The sequence below is a fragment of the Poecile atricapillus genome, chromosome 29 (genome assembly GCF_030490865.1).
Source record: "Poecile atricapillus isolate bPoeAtr1 chromosome 29, bPoeAtr1.hap1, whole genome shotgun sequence".
NCBI lineage: Eukaryota > Metazoa > Chordata > Aves > Passeriformes > Paridae > Poecile > Poecile atricapillus.
Genome location: NC_081277.1, coordinates 668,937 through 686,012, shown reverse-complemented (window position 1 = coordinate 686,012; position 17,076 = coordinate 668,937). Strand labels below are relative to the sequence as shown.

Genomic DNA, 17,076 nt, shown 5'->3' with positions numbered 1-17,076 from the left:
CTGACTCCAAGTGGGGATCCTGACCCACTGATGAATTTTCTGTCTCAGGAATCACCATTTCCACTGTGATCTTCAGCTTTACTGCTTCCTATATTGGTTTTGACTGCAGTCAAAGCATGTCCTGTCCAACCCACTGCTGGCTACCCTGTGAAGAATAACTCTCCTTAGAGGCTGCTGCCAGAGCAGCATGGCAGGAGCAGCCAGGCTCAGCACCTGGCTCACATGGTGCTGCCACTCACGGACCTGTCCCCGCAGCCGGGGCCACCGCGGGCACCTGCTCCTCCCCAAACCCACTGGTAGTCCCTTCTTGCATCATGCCCTCACATTCCTTCTGCAGGGGGATCTTACATCTACACTAATGCAGCCACGCATTTCCTTCTCCATTTTATTATGTATTATGGGTTTTTCCAGGCAATGTACCTCCCTGAGCAACCCCACGGAGCTGAAGATGTCCCTGCTCTTGGCAGGGGTTGGACTTGACCTTTAAAGGTCCCTTCCAACCCAACCCATTCTATGATTCTGTAAACATGCCAAGGGAAAGGGGATGCAGGGACAGAGTGAGCAGGCTGGGAACTTCTGAAATGCACTCCACACAGCAAGCTAAGTCCTTGCTGCTCACCTGCAGCTGCAGCTCAAGTTCCTCATCTCGGGCCACACTACTGCTGGGTCCTGCTGCTCAAGGTGGACTTCACTGCCAGCACAGCCCATCCCAGGAGCAGGCAGAAGAGTTAACACAAATCCAATGTCTGCCATGCACGAGCTGCCCAGCACCAGCTCCACAGCAGCAGCAGCAGCAATGCTGCTGCTCCACATCTCTGCTGTGTGGAACAAATCCCCACCACAGCGCGTCAGTGCCAGTCTCTGCTGAGCCCGTCAGCCCCGAGCGCACGGGGGCGGCTCTGTCACAACACACAACGAGAACTAAAGACTGCTTTCAAACACCCAGAACCCCAATCCAAACACGGGCTGCAAGTTTAAAACACTGAAGACAAGCAAGAGTGAATACCTGGAACAAAGAGGTGCCCAGGAAGATCAGGATCAGGAAGGAATGCTGAGGAACAGTGAGAGCTGCAGGAACTTCTCTCCCAGGGACACTGGACAGGGTGAGCGAGTGCAACCATTCTTTGCTCTCATTCCATGCAGCTTTAATGTGACATCCCTTATGCCTCTCCATTCCTGCTAACCCTGGGGTCCCATTTTCCCAGTGTGTTTTACTGCTGCTCTGAAGGACCTTTTAACTTCAGCTATTTTTAGGCAGCAATAGGCCTCTGTGCAGAGCTACCTGGGAAGGGAGCTGTGCACAGGGCTTCATCTGCTCTGCTGCCTTTGCTGTTTAGCAATAGATTTTGACACTGGGAGTGCATTAAAAATAATGTTCAGCCATTAATGTTGACAACAGAGTAGTAACACAGAGCCTTGTAAAGTCCCATCCCGTCTCCCCTGGTTCCCACAGCACACTGTGACACAGCAGCTGCTGCTGCCCTGTGTGCAGAGAGCAGGCACGAGCCTTGTGCCCTAAAACCCTGGCACCCACCTATCTCCCTCTTAAGCAATGGGTGGCCACGTTTACCTCAACATATTTTAACTGGGGCTGTTGCCATGGCACAAACTGCCAAGGAATATCCATAGCAGGCCTGCATGTGCACAGAAAAAAAAACAGAGCAGCACCTTCATTGTCTCTGCCACACAAATATGTTCTCTTCAGCTTTTTTCCTCAAGCCAAGGTTCTTCAATCAAGCACCAGCACAATCTGCAGGATAATAATGCTTGAGCAGCCACCAAAACACCAGAGCAGAGCAGGTTCTAGCAGTGGTGGGGAAGGACATGGCAACAATGGCATCCCCTCCTCCTTCATCCTCTGAAGGATTTCTATGTCACTGCCACCAAAGCAAGACACAACATGACAGGTGAGCAGCAACATGCGAGAGAGATCATGGCCAGCAAATGTCACGTTCCCTTCCATGATCACTGACATCAGCAGAAGCTGACACACGACAGCCCCGTGCAGCCTTCATTTTCAGCTAAAGCACATCCTTTCCACTCCTCCATCCTGGAAATGCTTGCAGCATCACACACAGGGAGCTGGGAGTAGAGACATAACATTCCAGCTCCTTGTTTTCTAGCACAGCATTTGTTTTGTTAAATAGAGTATGTGCTCTTGCAGCACATTAATATTTTAGACACAGGATTGCCTTTCTGAGCACACACATCTTGATCCTTAAGGCACTAATGTGCCAATAGTAAACAATGTTTATTATTCCTTCAGACAAGCCATCACTTCATGCCGTTTCCAGCCAAGGACAGCCCAACTGGAAGCAGATTAACCCCAGCACCACTCCAGACAAGGAGTATTGATGAGGCTGTCGATATCGCTCGCCTGCTTCGCTCCAGAGACAGAGTGAGGAATTCCACAGTGCACAGCTCCGGAGAGGAGCCAAAGGGCATGGAACTTGATTTGTTCTCCCCAGCTTCCTCTGCATTTGAATTTTAATACGCTTTGCCTCTGCCCTCCCCTGCTGCTCCAGCACAAGCATTCAGGCAGCATTCCCTCATCCCATAAGGTGAGCCCACACTTGCACGGCCCCTCCTGGGCTGGCTCTTCCTACAGACCTGCATCTTCTGTCATTTTAAATGGAAAAACAAAGCACTCTCTGAACACCTGAAGCAATAAAGATTATGGAGAAAATGGAGAAGAGCATTACAGCAGCTTGAGGAGCAAATGTGGTGATGAATGTGCAGCTCAGGGTGAAATCTGAGAGCAACTTTGTATATGAGGTAATTTTCCTGCAGGATTTTCAAGGGGAAACGTGAAAATAAATGGTAACATCTTCCTAATGGCTGTGAACACTTCTACACAGAGATGAGGACTCAGCTAACTAAGAAACCTTAGCTCTCTTTGTTTTAGCTTTTTAATTTATAGAGCACCTCACCAAAGTGATTATTATAACCTCTCTCAAAGACAGAGCTGGAAAGAAGTGTTAAATTACAGGTAATCCAGAGAGAATCCAGCACCAAAGAGGCTTCCAGCTCCAGAGGAAAGAAAGATGCAGAGATACAGAGATGAAAAACCTCATTTCTGGGGCAGAGACTTTCAATGGCACTGCAGCAAGCCCAGCACAGTGGAACATGAGGTGTGAAATGTCCTCCCCAAACTGGCCATCACCCCGTGCCTGGCCACCTCCCACCTGGCACAGCCAGCCATCACCTGCAGTGGAGGGATTCTCCACCCAAACAGCGACCCTGCTCCCTTTTGTTCCTCCCAAGAAGGAAAGGGGAGCCAGGGAGCCTCAGGGACACGTGGCATGGCACAGCAGCACAGCGAGTGTCACCCAGGGACTGTCCCAGGCATCTGTACTTGCTGCTTTATTCCAGAACAGAAGTGGGAATAGAGTTTTCTGATACTTCAAGGGACAAATTAATTTGCTTTAAGAATTAAAATTGCAAGTCCACACTCTTTTGGGCATCAACACCAACCAGGAAGATCTGTCTCATCTCGCAGTCTCGGCTGCACAGAAGCTGCCCAGCACCAGCCCCTGGAGATGCTCGGCACCGCAGCGGGCGCTGAGCTCATTAAGACATTTCCTCATTTGGGAATGTCACTGCAAGTCAATGTCCCAGGCAGCGACTGGGCTCAGCTCTGTCCTGGGGTGAACCCTCGAGAGGAGGGCAGGACCTGGCAGCTTCACCAGGACGGGAAGGAGAGCCAGGGTGCATCAGACATACCAGACAAAGCCAGAAACACAGTTGCATGAAGCACATGTAATAAAGGCAGTATTTGCTCTATGTGAAGTTGGAAGCAAAAAATGCTGCAAACATTCTGATCCTTTTGTCATTTTTCCACTACACTTGCCCTTGGAAATAATATCATTTAATACTGCATGACTGACATAAAATCATTTTTTATTCCTGGCAACGTAGCATAGAAGAAAAGTTATTGGTTGGTGATTTGGAGAAGGAGATGAGACAGCGATTGGAACCGACTATTCCTGTTTGGCAAGATAAAAACATCCCCCTTTCATAGGCTGTTTCCCTCTATTTTCTTACAGAGAAATGTCTTATTTTGCATGCACAGAGAGCCAAGATTCCAGTCCCTGACACAAGGGCTGCAGAGCTCACTTGACTGCGCTAGTGAGGCAGCGGATCAATTCCCTTTCTCTCCAGGCTCACTCACGAAGGGTAAGTCCGCTGCTGACCGAAACAAACCCAGACAGAGCCCTGGCACCCAGCATCCCTGGCTGCACCATCACCAAGGGTCCTCAGTGCCCATGGATAGCCAGGCTGGCCACTCCCAGGGCTCCTGAAAATTTGTAGAAAAGTTAGTCTTCTGAAGTTGATATTTCCCCTACAAAAATAATCAGTTTTTAACTATACAGTACTTTCTAAAAGTAAGACAGAAAGAAAAGAGAAAGGTGTGAAAACTGCGACTGGCTACTTTGATACTTAAAAAGAAACAGTGAATTTTACACTCCTGCTATTAACTAATGGCCTGCAGCAAGGGCTGGCAGCCTCAGGCAGGAAGGAGCCCCCAACTCCACCTCCCTAGAAAACCTTAGGGCAGGTTTCCAGCCTCTCACCGTGCCTGTGGGTTCTTGGGACCAGGTTACCAGGAGAAAGAGCATCAGACTCAGGAGTGGCAACCAGAACAGGTGCCCCAAAGGAATACTGCTCCCTGTCGAGCAGCAAAGTGTGGCACAGCCACAGGGCAGGGGCACTCCTGGCACTCTGGGCCACCCGAGGGGATCCTAAGTAGTCTTTACAGCTCACTCACTCCAAGCCTCTGCTCTGTGTTATGCAACCCACCAGCAAGGTTTGGGAATGACACTATTGTGCCGAACATCTACAGTGTCTGCTGGGATTTCACAGCAGATGACAAATGAGCACAACACCTCGCACTAAAATATACAACAGAAAACAGTGTTGTTTTCTATATTTCAAAAACATCTGCCATGAATTAATGATTCAGCTCATACCTACAATGACAGGCGCAAAGGAGAGAAGATTGGCTGAGCACCCTGTGGCTCACCAGGCACTGCTCCTGTTTCTGCAGCAATGCTCCTGCCTCCTGTAGGCAAAATTTGGCATCCACGCTGCCCCATATCAAGATCTGGAAAGTGTCCCTAAAACTGCAGCCATCAGCTTCACTGAGCTGTCAGGGATCTCTGCTGCACACAGAGGGCAGCCAGAGGAGCAGTTACAGAAGAGCTCCTAAGAAATTCACCAAAACAGACACGTAAAGTGCCCTACAAGCAAGCGTACATTCTTGTTCCCATTGTTAATTAATGCAGCACAGCATCCTCAGATCACGTACATTAAGCTTACTGCACATCCTCCACTGGCCACACAATTGTCTCCCTTGTGTATCAACTGCAAAACACTCAAGTCAAGCAAACACTTGGAGTAACTTCATCTTCCAGGTCCCTGTGCACAAACTCTGCTTTTGTTGAAACTTTGCAGACACTGGTAGTCTCCATGTAACCAAAAACAGAAGCAAAGCACACCCCTCCCGTTAGTGCAGAAGTCCCTCATCCCCTGGCTCACCACACAGAATCACAGAACTGTTTAGGTTGGAGAAGACCTCTAAGATCACCAAATCAAACCAAATTATTCCATATTATCCAAATATTCATATTATTTCTATATTAGATATGATGACTATACAGAGTTAATATAGTTCATTCTCTGTATACAAACTATGTAATATAGATAATGCAGACATGGATCACTTCTGGAGTCCTTCAGGACAGGCTGGACCATCTCACATGCCTGCAGGGGAGGACAGTCCCTCATGCACAGCCACCACACAGTGACCCTGCACCTCTCCTGCATTTAACCTGAGAATCTCTGTTCTCCCATTGGGTGAACACCTAGAGCCCCTCATCATGGCAGGATCTACACCCAGGCTGTGGGTTTCCTTCCCTGAAGGATTTTACAGCATCATATCCCTCCATAATTTCCTCCTTGTTTAATAGGAATGTATTTAAGTTTGTTTTGAAGATATGCAGTGCTGTTAATTGCTGTTCTAACATGTCTCTAATAATCCATCCTTTCTAATTATTCATTGCTCTTAAGTGCTTAAATACATTCACAAATTCTAATCTATTCTCTGCACAATCAGTGATTCCTACTCAGCAAGCCACAGTGCAGCACATTTAATACAACCTGAGCTTGTTTTGCTGCACTCTTAATTGCTCTCCTTGCTAACTGTGTTTCCTTCAGTCCTGATCAAATTGCAGGCTGACTTGGCAAAAACAGAAGAAAAAGCCAGACATGCAGCAGACAGCGCTGCAGTGACATCACTGACAGATTAAGATGCCACCAGCAAAAACAGATCCTCAAATGCTGAGTCTTCCAAGCAGAACTGCAATGGTGGAGTAGCAGAGCAAGAACATCCTACCTCATAATGGGCCACACGCTGGGACTCAGAGATCAGCTGAGCACTGCACACCTTGCAGTAACTTTCAGTGAACAATTCTTGGTCGATGTCAGAGGATTTCATCTGTGCATGACAGAGAGAAGAGACAAGAAGCAGAATCAGTTAGAGAAAGCAGGCAGATGCGTCTGACAAGGCCGCTATAGAGCCAAGGGCAAGGCAACACTTGAGCCGAGCAGTTCCTGTCACCATGAGGGAATGAAACCAATGTTATACAGGTGTAAATGTCACCCACAGACATTGCCCACCACATCCCCAATCCCTCCCATTTGGAGTCCCCAGGTTTATGCACCAACAGCCCATGTCAAGTGTTCATTCCCTGCCCTGGGCGCTGCTGCAGCGGGAGCAGTCGGACACAAGAGGCCAGGTGTGCCCAAGCAAGAGCCACCTGAGTGCCACAGACACAGCACAGCTTCCATGGCACGGCTGTCCTGCCATGACATCCATGTGTGAGCTACTCCTGAACAGCTGCTCTCCACTGCCTTTCCTGTCTAGAAACACCACGCACAGAATCGTCTGCGGCACAGATCGCTCGTGGCTCAAAACATGTTTGACCATTTGTCATACAACGTGAAAGAGCTTATAAAGACTTTTACAGAATGGCAAACAGCATCACAATCTGGAGGAAGCTTTAAGCTGGAAGAGCACTTTGTTGTATTTCCCCATTTAGATGTGGAAGAGAATTGTTTGGATGATTTACTGGGCTGTGCTGTTCTCCAGCAGCTGTTTAAATATTTACATGTTCCCCAGAATTTTCTACAGGTACATTGCACCTCTAAAACCAGCTTGCTGAGTGCTCTGATTCACAGGAACATGTTGCTCCTCTGTTCATAGATTCCTCCTTGTGCCACTGCAGGTATACAGATCTGAACTCACAATCAAGGGGTGCATGAGGAAAGTTGAGGTTTAAAACAGACTGAACCCAAGCAGAGCCAGAAAACAACAGAAGCAGCTACATAGAGAGAATATTTAAAACCAACCCCTATGCAAAGTAAGAGGGAAAAGAGAGGTTGGTGCCTTCTCATTAATGCCAAAATAAAACCCATTAATTCACAATCATAACAAACCTGAGCATAATGAAGACTGATAATACAGGTTTTATAGAGTTCATTCCACTGACTGGGAAGAAAAATAACATGGAAATGAACAGGCTATGAGATGTCATTAGCAGACAAAGTCAGGTGGAGAAAGGCCGGTCACTGCCGGGCCGTGCAGCGGAGCTGGAGGTGGTTATGCCAAATCCTCGGTGTCCTGCCATCCCGCGGTTACTGTGGTCCCTGCATATTTCATGAAAACAAGCAGCTGAGCTGACACCAGAGCCTGCCAGCCTGGAGAAACCAGCCTGCCCTGAGCTCCAGGAAAAGGTTTGCTCAGGTGTTCTGGTTTACCAGACAAAAACAAAAATCTCAGAGCTCCTCTGCTCCTGCGCTTGCTTTTTGTTTGATTCTGCAAAGATATTTGCTTGTTTTCTCTTGCTATCTGCCTAATTTTAATCTTCATTTAAAAGTCTTCATTACTCTGTCCAGAGAGATGTTGCACTGAGAAACTTTCAAAGACACCAAAAGACCCTTTTAGGAATACAAGAAGTGTTGCAAAATTGCATCAAAAGCAAAACAGTGGGAGGAAGAAATCTCACTTAACTCCAAGAGATTGACACAAAGCAAAACCAAAGAATCTCATTAAACCTCAATCCAGCAACCAAGCCAGAGATAGGTAATACCACCCTCATTTGCATGCAGCCTGCAATGCTAGTACTAACCCTCACTGCAAAAATCAGAGTAAATCAAAAGCTTCTCAGTATTAGTTCAGCATTCTGGGCTCTGATAACAGAGCCCAAGTCTGTTTTCCTCAAATGGAATCGCCTGTCCTCCTTTATAGCAGCAGGGGCTGTAGAGGCTTATCCAGGAACTGGATCTCAGGCATCTTCCCTAAGCAGTAATTTCTGATACAGGTGTGGGCTGCGTTCCCCTCGATATCACAGGTTCAGCACCAGGAGAACACGGCGCTTCTGCTACAATGTGACTGTTGTGCATCACAATTCATGTGTAAATATTTGAGCTACATAATAAAACTCTTTCTGGAATAAGAGACCCTCACATAATGCACCCTTTACACAAAAGTGACGGAAGATCCCACTCTCCTGCCCGGCTCCCAAACCCTGGTGTATCTTCCCTGCCGGCGGAACCAGGCTGCTCTGCCTGGCATCACCTGAGCACCTGAGTGAGGCACAGCCCCTGGCTGCCCCCATCCTCCTCTCTGCAGAGAGCCTGGCACCACACTGCTCTGACCTCCCCGAGCAGCTCCTCACATCCCAGAGCTGTCTCCAAGCTGCCACACTCCCACGGGACACTGCTGGAAGGATGGGGGACCCTTCTCCCAGGGCAGTTCAGGGAGCAGCTCTCTTTGCCTGGATGCACAGGGGAGCAGGGGCAGACCCCGGCTGCCTGAAAGCTCCCTGTGTGCCCAGGAATCACAGCAAGCCCGGGGCTGCCAAAGCCTCCAGGATGGATGGCAGGGTCCCCTTGTCCAGGCACAGGAATGCAATCGGGTCTCCTCGAGCCTGCCATTCTGGCAGAGGGTTTCACTGTTGCTTTTTCCAGGCACTACTTTTTCAGGGTGATGAAAAGTACAAGGCAGAGCAGAGGGGAATGGGGATTAGGGGGAACAAAGGAAGCAATGCCTCCTTCATGCTTTTGCATGAATATATTAGGCTAAACTGCTATGACGATTTAAGCATATGGAAGCTTGGCTACTCAAAATAATTAGAAAGCTCTGGTAACAACAAATGCTCTAGGTAAAATTAAATTTTGACAAAAAAATAATATACTCACCTTAGCAAGGAAGATTTCCACACAAGCAATCCACAACTAACATCCATTTATAAAAATCACCCTTGCAAAGTTGCCACTGAAACCAAGACAGCCCCAGAACAAGTTTAAATTCAAGCACCAGTCATTGACTTGAGAAAATGGAAAATTACCTGTCCCACAGAAATGCAACAGAGGAGCAAAAGTCTCTTCCCCTCCTCAGCAGCCGCCCAAGAACGTCCAGCTAACATGCAGCTATGAAATGAACACGCATGAACACGCAGTGAAATGAATGCCCTCTCTCAGACAGGTTTTAAAGCTGCCACAGTCACCATGCTGACACGGCTGGTCCTGCACTCCAGCCTCGGGGAAGGTCCAGAGCTGGCATTTCCCAGGATCTGCACAGGGACCCCGTTACGTGCAAGAACCAAATTCCTGCTTCCTACAAAGGGGCCGGTGCAGAGACGCCGCTGCAAGGCTGCATGATGGCTTCTCTGCATAGCTGCAAGGGCTCCCCTCTGCAGCAAGAGGCACACTCCAGACATGAAACCCTGAAAAAGAACACAGCTTGAGCTGTGGCTGTCCAGACTAAAACCAGCACTTGCTCCTCTCTGGAAATGCTCCCTTCCCCATTTCTGTCTCATCTCAGATACACTTTGCATTACCCTTCTGTGGGTTAATCCAAACAGTGATTTATTAACTTCTTCTGCCTGCAAGTGTGATAAAGAGAGTTCATAAGCAATTAATATTTATGTATTTCTAATCACTTCATACCGCTGTGACTCTCTCCCTTCCCACACATGCCTAACTACTCCAAGAGTGACCAGCCTGCAGCTGATCTCACCTCCAGCCCATCTGTCAAAATGCAGCCCTGAAGGGAGGGGTGTCCCTGCCACCAGCCATCAGCATCTCCTCGGCTGTGAGGGACACTCAAGGGCAACCACAGGTGCTGAGCAGGGTGGGACATGTCCCTGAACACTCTCAGACTTTTCTTGCTGAGAAGTGAAGAATTAGCATGGGGTTCATAGCCTTGTCACCTGGACACAAACTGTCATGCTGAGCAGAAGCACTTGGTCTGCACAGTGAGGTAGAAATACCTGAAACTCCTACTGTCCTCCTCCTCAGGTGGGGACATGACAGGGCCTCTACCAAAAATGACAATTGCTTTGTGTCCTTCTGTGGGGTTTATTATGGCCTCCCGTGCCCCACTCCAGTGCCAAGTCCCCGCCCTGCTCCAGATCCATGGCCCCTGCACATGTCAGCTCAGCATCTCCAGGAATGGCTCAGTGTCACAGGAGACCTCATCTGCAATACCTTGTGCCATATGGCTGCAATTCTTCTCAGCACTTCCAGTGACTGTAACAGCTCAGTGAAAAGTCAATCTGATCAGACTGACACCAGGTTTTGGCAATGCCCAGAAAGGGTCTAACTAAGCTGCACTAAATTTTAGAGCATAGCAACCCACAGTTGACATCAGAGACATATGCAAAGCCAAATTCCTTTCTAAGGAAATGCTTTGCACCAGCTGAGTCCCTCCAGGTGGGGTCACATGCTGAATGTGACCCTGTCACAAAGAAGAGTGGTGGAAGTGCCCTGGAATTCCTGTACACATTTTTTCTATTGCCCAATTGAGGACAAGAAGTGCCATACAAAACACAGGGTTCAGCAAGTTGGTTTTTTCCAGACAAGAGAAGAGAAAAAAATTGTGGTCTCTTATCCAATTTAGTCTTGAAGGCCTATAATCATCACTTTTTCCAAAATTAACAGCCTCTGAAATCTCCACACTGGAGCACAGGAGAAATGGCAACTGAGCATGTGCCCAAATGCCAAATGCAAACAACAAGCCAAAAATTAAATGTCCTGATTTTCATGTTATGAATTATTTGTGGCTTTTGCTGCTGTCACTCTCCCATGGATTAACAACTCATGTAACACCTCCTGTTTTTGTCTGTTGTTTAATTTGTCTTGCAATAAAAAGAAAAAAAGACTTTACTAATAATTAATGTGCTTTGAGCAACTCTGTCACTGCACTTACATCAAGGCATCTGAAGAAATGCAAAACTGCCTTTTGAAGTGCCTGATTTCCCAGCACGACAGGACAATGGCTGAGCCTGTTCCATGAGTGCAATTCTCCTCCTGCTTTTATTGCCTTGAGACAGTCTGGGCGCTGGAGGCCACAGCAGCCAGGAAAAGGGCTGGGATGGGGCAGCCTGGGGCAGTTCTGTGCTGCTGGCTCTCCCTGACAGCCACAGACGGGACAGGACAGGACAGGACAGGACAAACCATCCCATGGTGAGGACAGGACTCTGCAGCCCACCCTGCGCTGGTTCAAGAGCCCCAATTCACAGCCATGGGATCTGCAGCCTCAGCCTGTAGCAGTACCTGGATTTCCCTGTTGTCCCTCCATAATCCCAGAGAGGTGGAGCAGGGCAATGTAACAGAGCCCAGATAATGCTGTGTCCCAGAGGTGGTGGTAGAGTGTCCCTACAAGCCACATCTCCAGAGGATGTGTGTGCTATTTTCAGATTTTCCCATTCTCCTGCCAAATCAAAGATGCTCCACGTCCCTCCAGCTGCGCTGCACATCTGCCATCTCTACATGCTTCACCTTCCCTGCAGTTCTTGTTTGGTTTGGGGTTTATCCCAACTCCCTCCATTCCCTAAATCCTCTACAGAGTCAATTTGCTTCACTTCTGCACTGAGCCTTTGATGCATTTTGACACGCTTTATTGGAGCCTTGAAAATCAGAACAAGATTGTGTGTGGCATGAGCTGGGGAGCAGGAGGGATCCTGCACGTGGCTGCTGCATGTGTCAGCACAGAGATGAGAGGTTGTGGAGAACAGCACAGGGGAGACAGAGCCTCAACCTCAGCACCCCAAATGCCTCACTTCACACGATTCCCCATCCCCCCACCGTGTAAGCAGGCAAGTTGCTCATTTACTGATTTACTGGGGTTGGCTTTTTGATAGAAGTGCCCAAGGGGCCAAGTTGGACGGGCCTTGGAGAAACCTAAGCTAGTGGAAGGTGTCCCTGCCATGGCAGTGAATTGGAAGAAGATGATCTTTAAGAAAGGTACAGTCACACAACAGTGCCCTCTCAATGGATGGAGATGGTGTTTTTGAAAAGAGCCTCTCAGCTTTCACATCACTGTGGGGAGGAAATTGCCAGGGAAGTCTCACTGAGTTCCCAAGACTCATAAGCTCTGGGCTAAGGTGAAAGCTGCCAGATGTTCCCATCTCCTCACCTAGTCATCAAGGTACCATTTCTATAAACAGAACCAAGCAAGAAAACAGCCTTAGAACGCATCAGGAAAATGAGCAGTGCTCGGTGGCAGAGGGAAGGCAGGCAATACCCTCTGAGCAGAACAGCAGCAGGGCCAAGGTGTGCACCTGCAGCCCCTACCTCACCACACCAGGCAGCAAAGCACCCACCTGATGGGGGAGCAAAAGCAAGAGACTCGAGCTTGTGCGTGGCACTAAAATCCAGCCGCTGACTTTCTGACCTGCTGCCTGTTAGAAGCGGGAACAAAAGGCAAGCAGCGGAAATTAGAGGCACACAGACAGCAAAGGACAGATCTGGGCGTGCAGTGGAGACAAGCCCTCCATGCCCCAAAGTGCCTCAGGGGAGCTGAGGGAAGGCCAGTGCCAAGTTTAGAGGGAGTCACGCTGCAATGCTACAAGCAGCATCACTCCTTTCCCTACAAATTCAAGTATCCCATTAAGCACACGATTTTTTCTGATTATTCACACTACATCGTGTAGCAGGGTTTAATTGCAAACATGTGCTGATTTGAATAAAAATACATTTTAAAAAAGAGATTAATATACTGTGACTGTTTTAATACAGTTTGTAGGAATTCAAGGGAGAGCAATCACATTTTGTGCCTCAGGATATCGACTCTGTGTACTGCACACTTCAAGGACAGGCTCTGTCACTCCATCCAGCATGGCCAGGTGGCACAGCTCAGCCTTTAGCAGTGGGGACAGTTCAGAAACTTCCTGAAATAAGGGTTAAAACAGACCTGTGCAGGCTCCACAGAGACTACACTCAAGACAGAGGGGCTGCTGGAGTCACACAGAGGGGAGGGCCACTCCTGCTTAGGATGGTTCACACAAGAGGGGCCCTGACCCAGGGCCCAGCGACTGCAGGAACAGATTCCCCTTCAGTAAGCCCAGGCCTGCCAGACTGGGAAGGAGTCCAGCACAGCCTGGTCTAAAAGCCTGGTGCCTGCTCCCGCTCGCCTCCACATCCCGGGCTCCCCACTCCCCGCTTTGTCCCATCCCAGTGGCCGGGCATGCTGGTGGCAGCTGGCAGTGTCCCCAGGTACGCTGGTGGCAGCTGGCAGTGTCCCCAGGTATGCTGGTGGCAGCTGGCAGTGTCCCCAGGTGCGCTGGTGGCAGCTGGCAGTGTCCCCAGGTGCGCTGGTGGCAGCTGGCAGTGTCCCCAGGTACGCTGGTGGCAGCTGGCAGTGTCCCCAGGTGCGCTGGTGGCAGCTCAGTGTCCCCAGGTACGCTGGTGGCAGCTGGCAGTGTCCCCAGGTGTGCTGGTGGCAGCTGGCAGTGTCCCCAGGTGCGCTGGCGGCAGCTGGCAGTGTCCCCAGACACGCTGGTGGCAGCTCAGTGTCCCCAGGTGCGCTGGTGGCAGCTCAGTGTCCCCAGACACGCTGGTGGCAGCTGGCAGTGTCCCCAGGTATGCTGGTGGCAGCTGGCAGTGTCCCCAGGTGTGCTGGTGGCAGCTCAGTGTCCCCAGACGCGCTGGTGGCAGCTCAGTGTCCCCAGACACGCTGGTGGCAGCTGGCAGTGTCCCCAGACACGCTGGTGGCAGCTGGCAGTGTCCCCAGACACGCTGGTGGCAGCTCAGTGTCCCCAGGCAGGGCAGCGCTGCTCAGCCCCTGGGCCCTGCCAGGCCTCACGCCGGAGTCAGGGGTATCCTGATGCTCGTGGTTGCTATGGAAATGGTGGTTTCTCACCAAAACACACATCAATGGTCTGGGCCCTTGCTGGGCACGGGCAGCTGGGCTGGGGACAGCCGGGCTGGGGACAGCCGGGCTGGGGACAGCCGGTGCCAGCAGCCACCGCTGCCCAGCGGTGCAGGGGGAGCGCAGGCGAGGGGCTCCCGCTGCCTTTCCCTGCAGCCCATCGGGACACGGGCGGTTTTGGAAAAGCAGGACCCACTCTTTCCAGTGGCTCCCTAATAAAGTACAAAATGGCAGGGAGCGAGGAAAGCCGAATCCCATGCCGGCAGCCCGTTGCCTGTGGTACTTTGCATAATCAGGGCTTGTCAGTCCCCATCAGCTTCAGCTCAGAAACCCAAGAGGAAAAGCCATGTAAGGTGGCAACAGACTTAGAAGAAGCCTCCAGAGAACAAATCTGTCCATTGCTGATGGGGGATTATTTTAATTCTGGATCCCTGATAAAAGCCTGCATGCTTGCCTAGCTGGGTAAGCTGAAGCACCTCTTCCCAAAACCACAATCAGCCTCGGCAGCACTAACCCCAGATCAGTTCACTGTCACTGCTGACAGTGCTAACACAAGCTAGAGACAGCAGAGGCAGAGATGCTCCTGGTTATCCAGGAGTTTTCAGCTGAGGTTCAGCGTGTGGGCTGAGCTCGTCTCCCCTCCCCAGGATGGTTCCACTCCCGCCCTGTATTTGCCAGCCACAGATGAATCACCAAGTGCCACCTGCTAGGATTTACAGGAGCTCAGGTGCCACCAAGGCAGCTGAGCAACTGTGGCCAGGAGCCCTCCCTGCCTGCCATGACTGCTAGACTGTTCCCTACAGCCACAGCTCTGCTACAGCAGACCTTCCTGTCATCAATCAAATTATTTAGAAACAAAATACCAGGAACGCAAATGTTTCCAGAGTCCCCCAGTCAGCACAGAGCAACTAAACCTCTGTCTTCATTTAACTGCATGTCCAAATTCCACATCCTCTAAAGGGTATCAGCAGATTTCACTACACTCCTTCTTATTATCATGTAATCTGTCAATTAGCTTTGTGAGCACCGGCAAACACGGAGCTTTATCTTAAGTAAAACATAAAACATTTACATCATTCCTACAGCACTTTCTTTATCTTTGCCCATCTTTAAAAAAGATTTAAAAAAGAAAAAACAAACCCCTCCTTTTGTTTGCATTTGCTCTCTTCTAAGAAGTAGGAGCATCTTCCACTCTCAGCCACACCAAGCACGCTGGACTTTCAAGTTTTATGTCAGACCTGTCTTTCCTTGTGCTTGTGAGCACCTTAGCGAGCCACCCAGGGTAATTCATGTTTCATTTTCTCCACTGCAAAAAAACCACTGTTCTGTCTGTTACCAATGGATGAACAGTGAGAAACGTTTCATCAATGCCCGCTGCAGTACTCCAGCCCTGTGTGCCAAAGGGTCTCCAGAAATGCAAATGGTTCTGGTTTTGTGAGAAATTAAACTGCCATTGCAGAAGGGCTGGAGCTGGGTGCACTCTGGGGTGGGCACTGGCTGCTCCTTTCAGAGACCAGCTCTGACTCATAGCTTTGGAAAGGTCTCCCTTTCCCTGCGTAGTCTGAGGACTCCAATTCCTACAGTATTTATTTGGCATCCCCTGTGGTACTCAGAGGCAATAGAAAGGCATTAAAACAAGCTAGTGTGTTTCATATACCATCAGTTTTCCAAATGGAGTTTGTAGGTTACCCTGAACCCGTGGCTGTCAGCCTTATGGTCTGGCCAGGAGCAGAGAGGGCTCAGAAATGCTCCTCATATGTTCTGCAAAGCTAAAAACATCCCAGCTGCTTTGTACTGTCCTGTCTAACCCATTGCAGAGCAGAACACTATGAACTGGCTCCTCACATCCCTCTGTCTTCACTGCCCTGTTCCCAGATGTGGGGATCTGCTGGGACCCCCTTGCCTGTGTCTCTGGGAGCAGCAAGGGGGGCAGCCTGGCACCTCCTCACCAAGGCACAACAAGCTGAAAGTGCAGTGAAAGTGAAGAGAAGCAGTGAAGGCCTCTGATAATTAAACAGAGAAAAGAACAGGTCCCCACACTGTGTGGCTCCTGTCCCCTCCAGACTACCATGAACTACAGCTGTGTGCTTAAAAATTAGACAGATTAATTATTGCTACAATTAGTAGTATTGTGAATCATCTCTGGTGGCAGGAAATAATATTGTCATAAACTTGTCTAATTGCTCAGTATTTTCAAATGAGCAGTTGAATCCGCAGTTATCATCTTGATGCTTTCACTAGTGACATTGTAGGATGGAAAACACAGAATTGATTAATTAATTTTCATTTAAAGTCAAACTAAATTCTGGCTTGCCTCCACCACTCAGTGCTGTCACTGAAGCCAAGACTGAAGCTCGGAGGTGGCAAGCACAGACACGGAAAACACCACCAGCGTCCTGAGATCCAGGGTTACAGCTGAGAGCAGGGAACTGCCAGCCTGAGCACCCTCGTCACGCACCGAGGCCACAACTGTTTCTGCCTCTAATACAATCAGCTCACATGTGCTTATTATATATCAAATAATAGAGGGGCTTGCACAGCATTCTGCACAACAGCAGGTTTAACCGACTAATTTATGGTTTCAAATGCAGTGGGTGTTCAATTCCATCCCGTTCCTGGGGGTTTCTGACAAGACACTCTTGGTGCTGCAGATCCAAGCTTTTCCCATTTTCTCAGTGAATTTTGAAAGCAGAGCATGTCTCACCTTCACAGCTCACTGCTGGGTGTCATGTCTCTGGCTACATCCTTCAAGACAGCTTTAAATACCAACGTCTCACTTCACCACCAGGTACACCCACTGTTTTTAAGTGGCTGGATCAAATTTAGGAGCAGTTTTGAGTTCACAGTACGATTCCCCATGT

The 17,076-nt window shown here is 49.4% G+C and overlaps 1 protein-coding gene across 1 annotated transcript in view; it reads right to left on the bottom strand.

The window, feature by feature from the left end:
• Positions 1-17,076, bottom strand: part of ZMAT4 (zinc finger matrin-type 4) — a 47,722-nt gene that overhangs the window by 26,067 nt on the left and 4,579 nt on the right. The window contains exon 2 of the mRNA XM_058859418.1: positions 6,395-6,496. Coding sequence (XP_058715401.1) covers positions 6,395-6,496 — 102 coding nt within the window. The remainder of the gene's footprint in view (positions 1-6,394; positions 6,497-17,076) is intronic.